Source organism: Notolepis coatsorum (genome assembly GCF_963971535.1).
Source record: "Notolepis coatsorum genome assembly, chromosome: 6".
NCBI classification, from domain to species: Eukaryota; Metazoa; Chordata; class Actinopteri; order Aulopiformes; family Paralepididae; genus Notolepis; species Notolepis coatsorum.
In genome coordinates, this window is record NC_140170.1 from 114,547,498 (window position 1) to 114,565,368 (window position 17,871).

General features: G+C 43.1%; 1 protein-coding gene across 2 annotated transcripts in view; it reads right to left on the bottom strand.

Moving 5' to 3' along the window:
- tespa1 (thymocyte expressed, positive selection associated 1) overlaps positions 1 to 17,871 on the bottom strand; it is a 36,355-nt gene that overhangs the window by 6,585 nt on the left and 11,899 nt on the right. For both annotated transcript variants that reach the window (XM_084316835.1, XM_084316834.1), the window contains exons 4-7: positions 11,241 to 11,278; positions 10,073 to 10,129; positions 7,738 to 7,777; positions 5,889 to 5,945 (exon numbers count right to left, since the gene is read on the bottom strand). In XM_084316835.1, the coding sequence (XP_084172961.1) occupies positions 5,889 to 5,945; positions 7,738 to 7,777; positions 10,073 to 10,129; positions 11,241 to 11,278 (192 nt within the window). The remainder of the gene's footprint in view (positions 1 to 5,888; positions 5,946 to 7,737; positions 7,778 to 10,072; positions 10,130 to 11,240; positions 11,279 to 17,871) is intronic.

The following is a 17,871-nucleotide window of genomic DNA, read 5'->3' on the forward strand; positions in this document are numbered from 1 at the left end:
TGCGAAGAGGCACTCAAGCAACTCAACGCACAGGGTGAGCAGACCGTGGCTTGACCCCACGACTACACACACGCACAACCCGCATGCCACCCGGGAACGAACGGAGGAAACAACCTCGTTACTGCCCCCAGAATCACGGGGTCAAGGGCAAACCCAACCCGTGGCAAGGCCGCAGCAGCGGAGCGCGAAGGAAGACCCAGACCCACCAAAGGGACTGGACCCCCTGGAACGGGGGCCCGGAGAAGTCCATGATGCCAGCATCAAGACCCCACCAGGTGGGCACTCAGTGACCCCGCCCCCCACATCGCCAGCGTATTCGGACAAAGGCCCCTCAGCCGAGCGGGCCCTGTCCCCCCAATAGTACACCGCCTGGCACACTGACCCTGCAGAACAGGCAGTCAGCATGGCCGTAAGCACACAAAAAAGGTTAACCAACGGAAGCAGGCAGCGCACCGGGGAAAAACCAGGCAACAGGCTGTTAACCTAGCCTGGAGACTGCAGACGAGACAGGCGCCAGAGGGGACAGCTGAACACAGCCGCCCCGGCGGAAGGGGCGTATGCTGGCATTGTTGCATGACCAAGCCTCCATTTAAAAAAACCCACCCAGAGGGGTTGAGGCAGAGAAGGCTGACACGATTGGCAGACGTCATGAACGTGCAGGGGCACCCTCAACCGGTGAACCCGGGAGTTGACACTGCTCCAACACACCAGGGAATCAACCACCTCGGTGTTACCCAATGCGGTGGTTGTTCCTAAAAACTCCAAAACACACCTGCGGGTATACACTGGCTATACCGCAGTAGCGGCCGAGATCTGACGAGATCGAGCGCGTACAGGTTGGCATGGCCGTAAGCCATTACGACAGTGCTGAGTAAAAAACGTACCCAACCAGGGTCTCCATAGTGCTTAACCCTGTGACACCCGGACCAACCTGGCATTTTTCCCCCTGAAAAAAGCCCAAGTCCCTCAGGGTACCAGAACAGCAGATCTGCATCCCCGGCGGACAACGGGTTCAACTGATCCGGACCAGCGTGACCAGAACCAGTCCCGTGCCCTAACCACGCCGACATGCCTACTCCAGGAGAAAGGGCAGATATGCGTGTTGATCTTAACATGAAAAGAAGGCGCCACCCAGACGTTCGGGCGAACCGCGCCCGGTGGCCCACCCCCAGGGCGTGAGACCCCTCTACATATGTTCAGATCCATTCCGTCATCATCCCCCAGACATGAACGAGAATCCGTCGATAACCAACCCAGGTCGTGGGATGTGGTCGTCGGAAGAGGAAAAACCTCCATCTCAGTTGCTCTATAAAAACGCTGTTTTAACCTCAAGCAACCAAGGCGTGCCAGTCAGTCGCCTGTTTACAGCGAGCTAGCACTATGCGTGCGTCGGGACACACCCACATCAATGAACAGGCTATTTAGACCTGTCATTGAATCCCCAAGGCGCCCAGGGGAACGACAAGAGGGGTGTGACACTTCCTAACTCCAACACTTTTTTAATAGAAAAGAAGGAAGCACCAACAGTATGTATCCCAGTCTACACAGCCAGGGGTAAAAAAAAATCACATTTTTACATCCCACCACCCTCCCATAGGAAGGAGACGGGAATCCCCAGAGAGACTTCCCACGCGAGCTGTACAGATTGAAAAGAATATATTGCACCTTGAGCCATGTAAAAAATTGGTTTTAGGGCTCTCCGGGGAAGAGGCACTGAACCCATACACACTCAATAATCGAATTTAATCGAATACATACACAATAGAATAGGACACCTTCTAGAGGGTCCACTCACTTTGACAATCTGAGGAGGAGGCTCTGTACTCTGATGGAGGCTCCCTCACATGGAAGGAGGAGTCCGAACTCACAGAAGGCCCGAATAGGCGCTTGGTGAGGAGGAGCCCTGACCACCCCCCCCGAAACAGATCCATCACATGGACCTGAACAGCACACGGAAGTCCTACCAACAGAGACGCGCACGGTGACGTACTCTATGGCGGGGGAATTTCTGCGGTGCACACGCCTAATATTCCAGGCCGTGGGACCAGGAAACTCCCCCCCCCCCCCTCACCCCGTAACGTGCCGAACCGCAACGTGACAGGAACCTTGAAGGACAGGGGGTGTACCCCTGACCAACAGAAAAAAGGGGGGAGAGGTTACCAGTTCACCCCTTTACGACCCCACACCCATGATACGATGTAATGACAAAAAGAGAGAATGACACAGTCATAGTCAGCTCTATGAAGCGTTTGACAGCTTCACACAGCGCATGAGCTAACCTGCTATTTGATTTTTACTAAGGAAAAAACACAGAATAGAGAGGGCTCTCTAAGAGCCCCGGTCCAACTTACACATATGCTTCTGTGGCCAGTCCAACCCAGTTGTAGGTCACATGACACACACAACCCATCATCACCTACAAAAAATGGCAAAAACACTCTACAGAGGAACGCCGTTTTTCATAATGAGAGAATACATAATTCTCGATTAGTATCGGCCACAGGCCTTGCTAAGCACACATGAAAGCGACCAAACAATCTTTTCTTTTAGGAAAATAAAGTTTCTCCAGCAGTCTTAGCACAACCTCAGCAATCAAGCTAAGGGTTACATCGCATCCCTACCACACAAAGACACAATGTAGTGCAACAACATGTCTGATAGGAGGATGAAAAAGTCCCCAGGGAACCGGGGGGAAACACAATCCTCCTACTTTACCCTTAATACGGCCAGTTAAAACAGGAAAACCTGTTAATATGTGAACACACTGTTCATTGTCATCACAGGCTGAGAAAAGAATATTCTTTCACTCATTTGTCACTAAGCATAGCTTCATAGGTTAGTTACCTTAGTTGTGAGTACACGGTACACGGTTCACGGTTTCTCACACAACAACCAGATCATTTTCACATCTGTAACAACACCCGATTTGCACGGAGAAGCTAATACCAGTGACAAGACAATTCACACAAAACTCGCGTCGTATCCTAAATGTATTGCAGCAACACACGTTTTTGGAAAACAGCGTTATTTACAAAACATGTAGAAGGTAAAGCCAGAAGACGCGTATAAGGTCTGGCCAAACCTTTGTCCTACCCGGAGCGTAGATCAGCGAAGTGCAGTCTCAAGACCCCGTAGACAACAAAGCCATCCTGTGTTGTTCGAACTGGGCAGCGTCGCCGCTCCAACCCGTCGCTACAGTCCTCTTTGTTGACGCAATCCTTGCCGTCCTGGCTCAGGGCAGGGTCGACGAACATCCCCTGTCAAAGATGACGTCGTAGTCAAGAGTGTTTAAAACATGTTATAATCAAAGCACGTTCAACAGAGTAGCATTAAGCTAACGGCCGCTCCAACCGTTCGGGCGCTACTGCCCCTGCTCGCGAGACGCCGAGCGAACGGCGCACGCGACCAGAGGGGAGCTTGCGGCGGCGCGCGAGGAGCCGGAGCTACCCCGCGCCAGGCCTTGGCCGATAGCAGCAAGCTAACGTTTCCTAGTGATCACAACAGGCTAGCGCCGCAGCTAACAGCTGACTGGCTAACAGTAGGCCCAACCTATGTAGGCCACGCAGTGATCCCAGCAGGCTAACGCCGCAGCTAACAGCTGACTGGCTAACCGTAAGCTAAGCAGCTATCACCTGAACTTGTACACAATGATATAACACTCACCCAGACAGGCCGCCGTTCTGAAACCCTCCTCACTTTTTAAGAGAAAAGAGAAACAAGATGTCAACACAGCTTTACAACGGTGATTTTACCAACACCCGACGGAGCCAGCCCAATACCCAAACAGGCCTGTGTAGCTGACTTGAACATAGATCTTCCGCTATCAAACATCTATGCCCATATCTCCTCGTGAAGGAATACTCTCATTTGGATATGAAAGAAGGGGCTACACGGTGACAGAGAGATACCCACTCGTCCAGAAAACACAGGGATCACCAGTGTTAATGGTCGCGGCCCACTAGTTAAAACTACAATGGGCTTCAGACCAAGGCCTTCTGTCGCCTAGGAGGCTGAACAAAGGACCCTAGCCTGGGGCCGGTTTTCATAAACATTGTCAATTAGCCCCCATAGCACTAACAGACAAGTGAAGCCTGCCAGCAACAGTACTCACCCAACCTGAAACCCACCGCTTCTCACAACAGCGGCGCGTCCTACAGTTCAGCTGTGGCCTGAAAGGTTTCACCCCAACCAACACAGCAAGGAACTGCAGTTGAGAAGCATGCAGCGGCGTGCTCCCAATACGAAAACCGGTGGAGGGTTTTAGAATGATCACCATCTTCCAGACACTCCAGTGACGAAGACAACATCGCCGTATTTTCTCGAAAATAGTGAGAGAGAAAATAAAGATATGATGTCAACGTATCTCCTTGTTCTTCCTTTCCTCGTAAACATTGTTTTTCCAGCCAATATTTTTCTCCGTCAAGTGGGCATATGAGCAACACGTTGCTTGTGATGAAATTTGAGAAGGAGATGAGTGTTTGGTACCATCCCTGCTTATATAGGTAAGCGGATGGGGGTGTGGCCAGATGAATGCTGGCATTTAAAGGTACATTTGTGAAATTATTCAAAATATATGCTGAAGCGAGATATATGCAACAGACGCAGAGCGGGAGCTAGTGTGATACAGAACTATCTCTCTCTCTCTCTCGCTCACAAACACACAAAGGCAGCCGCATGTGATTGGTGGAGGCGGGACCATTACAAAAGAAATTATGAAAGAAAAAGTGGTAAATTATTTCAACATATAATATTCTTATGGCGTTTTTGAAGAACAAGAATTTAGTCCCCTAATGGTAAGAGTGTGAGTATTTTTTTCAATCTGACATTACTAATCCATCAAAATCAGTGTTGTTGCTAATCATTGACATAATGCTAGCCTATTTTTTTAACAATAATTTGTGATGCCATCACAAACACTGGCATTTAAAGGGTACAAATTCTAAAATTCCTTCTTAGGTAAGATTGAAGATTTAGTTTATTGTCATTTCTTTGTGTACTTCCATAGTTACATTTTAAATTTTTATTTTTTACTAAATGCTGTTCCTCCCAGCCCAGAGCAGTGCAACAAGAAAGGTTAAAAAATAAACTAAAATGTATATGCATATTTGAAATATTCAATAAAAAATATCTAAAAGGTCATTAAAAAGCAGTATGAAAAACAAGTCGACATATTGTATAAGGCACTCAATCAATGATTCAATAAAATCAGTTAGCAGCACAGTTCATTAAGGTCTGTTGGTAATAAAGTGCATTTTGTGTCATTTTTCACTTCAATCTTGGCATTATGTTAGGGTGGGGGGGGTCATAGCCTGTTGATAATCCTGACCGCCTGTGGGTAGAAGCTGTGTAGCATCCTGCTGGATTTGGCACAGATACTGCTGTACCTCCTCCCTGATGGCAGGAGGGAGAACAGGCTGTGGGAGGGGTTCTGTGAGGAGGGAGAACAGGCTGTGGGAGGGTGCTGTGAGTCCTTGATGATGCTGGAGCGTAGCATTGATGGTATATCTCCAGCAAGGGGGGGAGAGGGGCACCAATGATCTTACTAGCTATCCTCATAATCCTGTTCAGCTGATGTTGTTATGACACTTTGCAGTTACCAAACCAGGACGTGAGGCAATTAAAAATTATAATAATAATATATATATATTTGTTTAGATAATACTAGTCCTGTGCGAATAGGGATTCATTTGTATTCTGTTGAGTAAAACTAGATTAACTAATAGACTGGATTGGTACTTGGTATCATCTGATATATCATCCTTAGCGGCAGTATGTTTTCATTCGTTTTTGTTGTTTTGGTACTGAGCTAAAAAAAAAAAGGTGCCTTGTTAGGAATTACATGTAGTAATTTCAACCTGATCTAGTTATAGAGGAGGCTGGCTACTGACCTGGTGCTGGCCCCGCGGTTGCATGGCTTGGTTGGAGGAGGCAATAGTGGGAAGCTCCTTCACAGTCAATGCAAAGAAGGAAGAACATTAAGTTAAGAACATGTTAATATAGTTAGCTAAAGTTAATACAAAAACTAAAACTAGGTGTGACTAGGTTTTTTTTTGTAAACTGAAATAAAATTAAAACTAGACTTTAGAACAGTGGAACAGTCTCCCCATTTCCATAAGGGAAAGCACCACCCTTGCTTCTTTTAGAGGGCAACTAAAAAAAATAGCTGAAGACCAACCAGTCATGTGACATATCTCTAGCCACTAGTATTTCTGTGTATTGCTGTTATTTATTTGTAATTTCTTTTACTGTTTTTATGTGTCCAGTTTTTATGTTTGGTGACAACGGATGGAAATTAGCCTCGTGCTAAATCCGGCAATTTTTACACTCCACAGTGTTCATTAATTTTGCATTGTCCCGTCCAAATAAACAAAGTAAAAAATAAAAATAAAAAATATAAACTACAGGGAGACCACATTGTGTACTTACAAAACAAATTAAAATAAAAAAATATATATATTATTATGCAATTTTTTTTTGCTTATCTGCTTGGTAATGTTGACAACCAGGAGCATAGTTTCTCAAGAGACTTTAGTTATTCTCGAAGTCAACTTCCTGTCTGTTGTTGCTAGGCAACTGCGGCGTGGGGGAAACATGCACCCCGGGTACATTGTGTACGGTTCATTTATTGCAGAAACGGATCGGAAAAGCGGCAAATTAAACACAATCAAGGGTAATTTTCTTCAGTGCATCACAATGCCAAAGAGCTGCTGTGTTACGCTTTGTACTAGTAATAACATAATAAAAAATCCAAATCAAAAGTTTTATATAATACCAGTTGAGGCATCATGGATAGCTGGCGGCTATCAAGAGGGCACATGTAGACTCAGACGGGAGAGTCGATCAAAGCAGACCCTGGCCCCCAAGTCAAATCATACGTATGTCTGCTCTACCCATTTCATAACAGGTGAGAATAAGGAATAAATATGTATATCATAAATTAAGTTTTATTGGCTGTGAGGCTGTAAACAGCAGAGAAATGTTAGCTGCTAGCTACTTCACCATATAACGTTAGTCCATTCTCTTCAAGTAGCCTACATGCCTTTTTTTTAGCCTTAGAATCACCAGAAAGGCTTTCGAAATAGTGAAATGCCATGTTGGCCTCAATATTTTCAAAACAAATGATATGAAAAGGTTATGAAATGAACAAGAATGTGATAAAATATGTAATAAAAACGGAGCTCAACGCATACATTTGATCGTAGAAATCTGTTTGTTTTCCACCATACCAAGATGGCGGCGGTCTCGTGACATCAGAGTGTCTTCGAGAATATTTCCACAATACTCATTTTGGGTAACTTTACATTGTAATGCATTCTGTTACATGATGCAAAATTGAAAAACACAATTTTCCTCGTACTATTACTTTAAATCTTGTCCCTGATAAATACCCTCCATTTTACAAAGAAATAGAAAAATACAGTAAAACAAAACGACAAACTAAATAAAAACAAATCTAAAACTAAGCCTTTAAAAAACCTTTAATAAAACTAAACAAAAACTATAGCAAATCCACTCTGGAAACTAAAACTATGCTGAATTGTAAATAATAATAATAATAATAATAATTAAACTAAATTAATTAATTTTTAAACTAAATACAAATAAAAACAAATGAAAAATACAAAACTATAATAACCCTGATCCTAACTATTTAGTGCCCTGGTCAAGGTCAATTCATACAGAGGATATATAGATGCTGACGTTGTCAACGACCTTGACAGAATGATCATTACTCACCCCCCCCTTGATCCAACTTCACCTACACTTAAGGCAGACGCTGTAACAAAGAACAGACACGCATCACAAAGCGTGGGACACAATTAACCATTTCACTACCAGACAACCGTCTGTAGTGTGGTAGTGAAAGTTTAACCTTCTGTAGTGTGGTTGTGAAAGGGTTAACCCTTTATCGTGTGGCAGTGAAATGGTTAACCTTCTGTATTGTCACAGTGAAAGGGTTAACCCTTTGGTAGTGCGGTAGTGAAAGGGTTCATGTGAAATGTGCTCCATGCCTCCATGTTCTTCCACAGTGATTTGATTAGGAGCATTGCCATCGTGTCATTTAGATCACATGGTATGCGTGTTTGATGGGTGTGTTGACAGGTTCTTGGCAGGCTTGCCCTCTCCCCCTTGCTTTGTATATATCATCAGTATGGTGACAGATATGATACTCACCATTGCATCCTTTATGATAAGGTTGGTTGGCCCTCTCTAGCTGAGAAGTGCAACGAACATTGGTTATTTATTTTCCAGGCCCTTATTGGTAAGCTACATCCGTATATCACAACATTGTTGGAATGGAATTGTAGAACATAGGTAAATCTGCATTTTCCTTTGATGGCCCTAGCTCATGGAATGACCTCCAACACGCTCTAAAGATTGAGATGATCCCCTATGTTGCAGAGTTTAGGACCTTAATCTCTAACCACTGTCTATCAAGTTCATTTTCTTTGTTTCATGTCCTTGTTCTTTCTTGACATGTTGTGATTTCAAATGCTGTCATTTATGACAGTTCTTTCTGTATGTAACTCATCCTCACTGTAAATGAGGGTAAAAGGGAAATTAAAGGGAAATTAAATCAGTACAATCTGAGGGGTAATACTAATGGCTACTGTACAAGTACTTACTATACAATGTAGTGATTGACCAATATGGATTTTTTTCCCCCAGCTGATACCAATACAGATGAATGGTGAATTAACCCTTTCACTACCAAATGGTTAACCCTTTCACTGCGACAATACAGAAGGTTAACCATTTCACAACCACACTACAGAAGGTTAACCCTTTCACTACCACACTAACCGTTAACCGTCTATAGTGTGTGGTAGTGAAAGGTTAACCTTCTGTAGTGTGGTAGTGAAAGGTGGCCAATAGCTGGACAGCTGGTCAAAACTTTGCTCAACTTTGGAGTAATATTTCTCCCCTCTTCCAGTCAGCTAGCAAGATATGGTTGGTATCTACAGATTCCTTGCAATGTCTAGTTTTATATACATATACTTCTGCTATAGCTTTCAAATGTAGCCTGCCAGAATATTGCTAATCTTTGGATATAAAATATTGCAGTATTATTTATGGGGGTATCAGCAATCCAATATATCAAGTACAAGGACGGACTTGCACGAGTTTAACCCTTTCACTACCACACTACAGAAGGTTAACCTTTCACTACCACACTACAGACGGTTAACCTTTCACTACCACACTACAGACGGTTAACGGTTAGTGTGGTAGTGAAAGGGTTAACCATCTGTAGTGTGGTAGTGAAAGGGTTAACCTTCTTTAGTGTGGTTGTGTAATTGTGTCCCACACGATCATTCTGTTATTTGTATTACTCAGGAGAGAGTTTATGTGTGGTGGGTTTGCTGTAGGTCCATGGAAGGTACAGAGTGGTTATTGTTCTGATGAGTGTAATTATATGACCCTGATCGAGGTGTATGGGCAACCACAGAAAATTCAAATTCTATGTGAGCAAACCTGTATTTGCATTTCAGATAGAAAATTCTGCACACAGCTCTTGCTTGGCAGAACGTATTGTGATTCCTCAACTAATAACTAACTAATCTAATCCCTTCCTGACAAGTGTGTAAATTTAAAACGTTGTAGTTGAAAATGGGGAATTGACATTGACATGTAAAGGCTAATTCAAATGTGATGATAAACTGTATTTTGTTTGCAATCATTTCTGTCTGTCACTTAGTTCCTTAGTAGGTCTGTCTGTTCTCCTCTCATGTACATGCAGCACGCACAGGTGCACACAAATACACAAAACACCGGTGCAAGGAAAATAAATCCCAGCTGGAACAACGATAAAAAGAATCATTCCCAAAACATCCATGATGCAAAACTCATTTTCCTACAAGGTCATTTCCTGCTTTGATTGTGTGTGTGTGTGCGTGCATGCGTGCGTGCGTGTGTGTGTGTGTGCCAGAATCTGTACGTACAGTATGTACCTCCCTATGTGCATGCAGGCAGCTCCCCCTGTGAGCGTAGTGTGTGTGTGTGCATGCATGTTTGTGTATGAACGTGTGTGTACTGTACATGCATGCCTGTGGGTGAAGTCCCTACTCACCATCAGCACCAAGACTCAGGTCATCTTCGAAGCTGGGGGCGGCTTTCAGCAAAGACTCTGGAGGAGGGCAGAACGTTGAACAGTCCAACCTTTGATGAGACACTATTGTTTATAGAAGTTTATTTCAGAGAAAAGATGCATTGCACTAGATTGTAGCTTTTGCTATTTTACATCTCCAGTCCCTTGTACATACAATATAAAACAATACAATAAAAACATACAATGTAAAACAATACAATAAATACATACAATACAAACGTACAATGTAAAACAATACAATAAAAGCATACAATAACATATTAAAAGACCCTACTTCTCACCATTCACCCCCCCCCCTCTAAAATGTTCAGGGTTTGCTTGTATATCCTCAGATCCCATTATAAATCAGAGTTCTATAGATACGAAGTATTGACATATCTAGAGCCCCACCCTCTTTTCTTGATCCTCCAATCACAACTGTTTTTCAGGTTTGCTTTTATATCCTCAGATCCCATTATAGATCAGAGTTCTATAGATACAAATTATTGACATATCTAGAACCCCACCCCCTTTTCTTGATCCTCCAATCAGAACTGTTTCTTTCCTCGGACAATAGTTGTGATTGGAGGATCTAGGAAAGAGGGCAGAGTTTGAGACAGGTCCATTATGTCTAGCCTCCCACTGAGAGTTCTGTGGAGAGAGTTCAACGGAGATATCCACTGAATGACATGTCTTGGTCAATAACTAAATGTAAACCATGTCCGTGGAACTGACTATATATCAAGTACTAGCCTACAAGACTAAAGCCTTCAAACAAGCAAGCAAGCGTTGCAGAAGACTATTTTAAGTCTTCTGCAACGTTTTCAAATCTCATTATCTAATAACCACAAGTTGGAGTGTTTTGTACATTTATAGTTGACCACAACATAGTTACTTTGCAGTGATGTACAGCAGTTGACGCTCCAAATAATAATAATAATAAACTTTATTTGTATAGCACCTTTCATACAAGAATTGCAGCTCAAAGTGCTTCACAACCGAAAAAAGACAGGCATAAAATTAGCACATGATAAGCTCTTCAGCTGCTCAATATATTTTCAAAACAGACTTAGATGATATATATTATAACTATTTATCGTAATTCTATAAGACAAAATGATGACTATGATAGATTTGATATGAGACTCACCTGTCAGGTGACTGGAGTTCTCTGAACATGCCTCCGTCCTAATAATAGAGATGTACAATTCATATTCCACAAGTGCATATTCCAAGTATCAACTTACTGAACTGACTATCAACTGATGAGAATGTACTGTATGTTTAATGACTATATCATTAGTATACCAATAGGTTTACAGCATTATAACTATCAGAATAGCTAGATAACATTACATCAACTTAAATGTTTTGGTAGCTTTCTGTATACTCATCTGCACATATTACACCAAAGTGGACAAGCGGTGGGTCGTCACATATTGAGCTACAGACATAATGTAAATGATCCACCCCTGGACATCAATTAAGCATTACATCACGCGACGGAGTGTGTAATACAAATTAGATCACGCCTAGGGGTGGTTGTTAGGCCGACGTGTAGTGGAGGGTCGTTAGACCCCCCTAGGCGTGATCTAATTCGTATAACACACAACTTCAAGTGATGTAATGCTTAATTGATGTCCAGGGGTGGATCATTTACATTATTGCTATACCATAAACACACAGTAATTGAAGCATAATGGAGATTTATTCACAAAACCATCCACAGAAAAAGTAGGTCAAAAATTTTTATAAAATTGCCTCCGTGTCTAGAAGCAGAGGGAGGTGCAGAGGGAGGTGCTACAAAGCATGCCATCTAACAACAAACTTCATATAAATCCTGCGATTTATTATTGTTTTGACAATGGGTCATGACAAACCAATTATATAATCCAACATATGTGTAAACAACTAACATATTCCAGTTGACTATCTTTTTTTAATTATTCGTTACGAATATATCCATACTTCCATTGTGTCCGGGACATCCAGTGAAATCGCTTCGTGTGACAGTGTCCTTTTGAAGCAGAGGGAGGTGCAGAGGGAGGTGCTACAAAGCATGTCATCTAACAACAAACTTCATATAAATCCCACGATTTATTGTTTTGACAATGGGTCATGACAAACCAATTACATAATCCAACATATGTGTAACGAACTAATATTACATTGGTCCGCGACCTCTGCTATAGAGCCACACTGTTATGCACAAGTTTACAGACTTTCGGAGCGTGTATATTATTCAATGAGACTGCCAGCCAGCTTTTGCACGACGGAGAAATACAATTTCAATTGTGATGAGAGAAGATCATCTCCCGATTCAGATACAATTTAACACACACGGTTCCAAAGATATTAATGTTTTGCAGCAAATTTTCACCCTGCAATGGATTTAGGTGCATCTCATCTCTCCTCTCTCATGTTGTCTGTGCTTCTCCTCTCCGGCACCCGAGACAGAGAGCACTCAGCCAGTGGCCACTCCCCTCAGACGCAAAGTTCTGTAGTTTTTCACACAGCGAGGAAAATAATACAGTCGGGCAATCTAACAAGAATTAACGTGTGTCAGTGTAATGTCAAGTGCTTTGAGCAGGATAAACTTATAACTTATATTATATATATGTTACAGTATATAAAAATACCGTTTTACTTTTGTGCAGTAACTGAAGCTGCCACCCCCCCCCCCCTTCCAACGTGCCTGATTGTTATGCATTTTACTCTGCCAATTGGCGACCCAATAAAAACGGGACCGCAACCCATTTTTGGGTCGCGACCCTAAGTTTGGGAAACGCAAGATCCAAGTCTGACCAAAAAAAATAAATCGACGGCCATTTCTTCTTATTTTCTTTTAATCCGCGATTTTTATTTTGTTTCACAATGGGTCATGACAAACCAATTACATAATCCAACATATGTGTAACGAACTAACATACTGTAATTCCTCTAATAGTAACCCCGGCTTGTATTTGTTTCAACTGTAGCGGGTACCAGGCTTGTATTAGGAGGAGGCCTGTATAAGAGGGAGGCCTATATTTCAAATTTTCAAACGGATCATAATGAATAAATCAACATTTTGTGTCAGTTTGAACCCAGTAAAATGTACTGGGTTCATTTATTGAAACCAAGTACTGTATGAAATAGTAAACAGTGCAATTACAGGTGGTCATTTCAACGTTTTCAAAGTGAAATCAAGTAACTAGCTCAGTATGCAGCTCAGTATATTAGTAACCCGGCTTGTATTAGGAGGCCGGCTTATAATTGCTTAGCTCAAGAGCGCACCCGGCCATTTATAGAGACCCGGCTGCACTCCGAAATACTGGCCGCTATGAAAACCAGAGACAAAAAATGCTCTGAGTTTCGTAAAAGTCAGTCAAAGCTTACTAAAAGCACGAGCAGTGAACTCCAAGCCCACGTGACTGAACTCAAACTAGAAAGAAACAGACTAAGAAACGACGTAAACTCCATGATAAAAACTGCAAAAAAGAATTTCATCAATGACAAAACTGAGGAAAACAAAAACAAACCACGTGAACTTTGGAAATTACTCAATAATCAACTAGGATGCAGTAAAAAACTTAAAACCAGATTCTCAAACATAAACATAAAAACGGACAACACGCTCATCACAGACAAGCTGGATGTAGCCAATTACTTAAACATTTTCTTCACAAACATAGCCACAACACTGGTAAACAAACTACCCTCCCACTCAGGGCTTTATGGGGTAGAACACATAGTAGCTTACTACAAAAACCTAGGGGTCCGCAAGGACGACTTCAAGCTGGAAATAGTAACAACAGATGAGGTACTCAATAAACTGAGCGCCCTCCAACCTAACAAGGCCACTGGCCACGACAACATCCCTTCCAAATTCCTCAGAGACTCAGCAGCCGCCATCACCCCAATCATCACACACATAATAAACCTCTCCATAAAACAGGGACACGTCCCCAAGGACTTCAAAATTGCGAGGGTGACCCCTCTGCACAAAAAGGGCAGCAAATTAGACCCAGGCAACTACCGCCCTGTTTCTATTCTCACCTCCATCTCGAAAGTCATGGAAAAAATAGTCTACGAACAGGTCGAAAAGTACCTAGCGGAAAAAAATCTAATCTACGAATTCCAATCTGGCTTCAGAACATCCCACTCCACTGACACATGCCTTCTCTATTTGAATGACCACATCAAACAAGAGGTGGACGCAGGCAAATACTGCGGCATGGTCATGCTGGACCTACAAAAGGCCTTTGACACGGTCAATCACTCCATTCTGATTGACAAGCTAAAAGCAATTGGTTTTGATAGTCTATCAGTGAGCTGGATGCAATCCTACCTTGAGGGGAGGGAACAGATGGTGGAGGTAAACGGTACCCTATCCCCCCCCCTCACAGTGAGCTGTGGTGTTCCACAAGGAAGCATACTAGGACCGCTACTGTTCCTAATTTATGCAAATGACATGTCGTCAGCTTGTGACTGCAACTTGTTCCTGTTTGCGGACGACTCAGCCCTGCTGGTCTCTGACAAGAACAAGTTACAGGTTGAAAAAACCCTCAGCTCGGAACTAGGCAGAATCTGCATATGGCTCGCTGATAACAAACTATCATTACACATGGGCAAAACAGAGTCCATTCTCTTCGGTTCAAATAACAAACTCAGCAAGACCGACGGCTTCTCAGTTACAGTGGGTGACAATATTGTCACAAGGAAAGATGAAATTACCTACCTGGGTTCCATCCTAGAGGCTAATCTCTCCTGTGACAAAATGGCATCCAATGTAATAAAAAAAGTCAACCAACGAACTCGATTCTTGTACCGGATCTCCTCTCTGGTAAACAAGAATACCCTGAAGACTCTGGCAGGAGCACTCATTCAGGGGTACTACGACTATGCTTGCACCTCATGGTACCAAAGCACCTCAAAGGCGCTAAAAACAAAATTACAAACATCTCAAAACAAACTGGTCAGACTACTGCTTGACCTTACTCCTAGAACCCACCTCACCCCTGCCCACTTTGACAACCTAGGATGGCTTAGAGTAGACGACAGAGTACAGCAACTTGCAATGGGCCTGGTCTACAAGATACACTACACGACCAAGGTACCCATGTACATGTCAAAATACTTCCCAAAGGTCAGTGAATACCACGATCACAACACCAGAGGGAGCTCCACAAATCATGTTAAACCCAGATTCGGCTCAAATAAGGGACTAAACACGTTTCGCAATTATGCCACATCAATGTGGAACGCCCTACCCAAAGCTGTAAAGGAATGTGGATCACTACCCACTTTCAAAACCTCTCTCAAGGGACACCTACGGGAGACTGCAATTCAACACTGGCCCCTGTAAATATCCTAACCCAACCCCCTCCAATGTACAGTCATTTACCTAGTATGGTTTTGTCAATAGTCCAATGTACAATTTTGTTTGTTTGTACAGTGTCCCCCCCCCCCCCCCCCTCAATGTACAGTTTTGCTTGTATATACAGCGTGCCCCCCCCCCCCCCCAACCACCTCCAATGTAGATTACCCAGTATGGTTGTCAATATCCCAGTGTACCCAACCCCCCCCCACTAGGGCGGGCCATACTTTTTTTTTTTTGGAAAATCAATCGAGTGGGGTGTCTAAAATACGTGTTTTTTTGTGGGGAATTCAAATATGAGATTATTTTTCTAATCGGATAACTCCTACCTACATTGTTTTGGATTTCAAAATGGCCGATTTGACCATTTTTCACCCCTTGGCCATACATGGATGCCAACATGAATCTGAAGGAAATCCTAACATGCAAGGTGTCTAAATGATGTGGTTCTTAATGGGGAATTCAAATATGAGTTCATTTTTGGGATAGGATAACTCTATCCTACATCATTTTGGATTTCAAAATGGCCGATTTTACCATTTTTCACCCCTTGGCCATACATGGATGCCAACATGAATCTGAAGGAAATCCTAACATGCAAGGTGTCTAAATGATGTGTTTCTTAATGGGGAATTCAAATATGAGGTCATTTTTGGGATAGGATAAATATAACCTGCATAATTTTGGATTTCAAAATGGCTGATTTTACCATTTGAACCCATTGGTATTGTATTACAAAATTGCAAAGATAAAAAATATATGGGAAATCATTTATAATGACAAAGCCATCAAATTTATTAACAAGTGAACTGTATATAACTGGATACAACTCCAAAGATCAATAATAATAATACTAACAATAATAAATTGTATTTGTAATGCACACAAACACCTAAGTGCTAAATCTCGATCTCCTGACTTCTTGAACTTTGCCAGGTTCCAATATCTTGATTGGACTCATTCTTGGATGGCAAGATCTCCTACTGTACTGCTTTAGCCACCAACCTACAAACACAAACTTAAAGTCAACGTCAGCCATAAATAGGTGAGCTCTTTCCAGAACTACTCAGCAGAAACCTCTGTAACCATTTTAACAAACGTCTCAATGTATTGAGAAAATCCATGGGGCTCCATCAATCCTCTATCTTCTTAAATTTGATCAGGTTGCACAAGTCCTGCTTGGATTCATTCTTGGACATCAGCCTCCTGCTGGTCTCCTGAGCCCTGATCCCTCCATCCCTTTTTTCTTGTGAAAAGTACTTAGCAGAGGCCTCAGTCACCACTTTAACAACCCTCTCGATGCTTTGTGTGTGGCAAGGCCAGTCGAGAACCTCCATGGGGGTGTTGATTAAGTTATTCACCTCGGAGGTGCTTAGGGAGCAGGTGAGAGGTGGCTCTGACAAATCTTCTGACCAGCTGATTAAGCCACCAATGCTGGAAGCGTCACTATTGATGTTAGGTGTTCTTCTGATCCTGACACAGGAGTCTCCCAGCTGAGTGTCTGGATCCCCCTCTCCCCTGATGGCCAGGATTCTCTCCACCCCCTCAATTCTCTCTTTTTGATCCTCAGAGCACAGCAGTGTTTGGAGGATGGCTTCACTGTGGGCATACCAAGCAGATCTTCTCACAGTTGGCATCACAACATCCAGCACCTCCTTCCTCTGAGACTTGAGGCAGTCCAGCTGAAACAGGATGTGCCTAGGCCCTTCGATCCAGGAGTGCTTGACCTTCATGTTGAACCAACATGGATATTAATACACTCTAATGATGAATTCCACAATGCATTGTAGATTATTCAGGTTCTTTCTTTAAGTTGATGCTTTGACACCCAGAGCCTGAGGAGTCTGTTTGCTGTGGTGAGCCAGCGGCTGTGGTTTACCGGTCCAATCTCCAGCAGAGCCAGCCTTGCAGAAAGCACTCCATCCCTGATTGCACAGACCAGCTTATAGCCATAGTGTTGATCAGTTGAGAGATCTTGAATGATCTTCTCAGGCAGCTTGATCAGCGGAGGGCCAAGAAAGATCCTGGTGAAGTTAGGATTGATCTCCAAGTCTGTAACAGAATCAAGGAGCTGTCCTATTGGCCCAGACAATTTGTTGTCTGACAGAGTAGCCCCATCAACTTCAACAATGAGACGGCGCAGTGGAAGTTCACCAGTGTGCAGGTTGCACACCAACCAGACCAGCTTTCTCCCCAGGTGCAGCTCCAGCTTCCGCATTACACCTGCCTTCACTCCAGTGTTGACATTGGTCGAGTCTCCTCCAATGGCCCACAAGGTCTTATCAGAACCTCTCTCTTTCAGCCAGGCAAACAGGACCTTAGCAATCTTCTCTGCATGGGACTCCTCTTTAGTTGCTTTCTCTGGTGTAAAGTGGAACAGATAGTTGCTGCCAGGCTCACTAGCAACACTATAGTGTTCTTC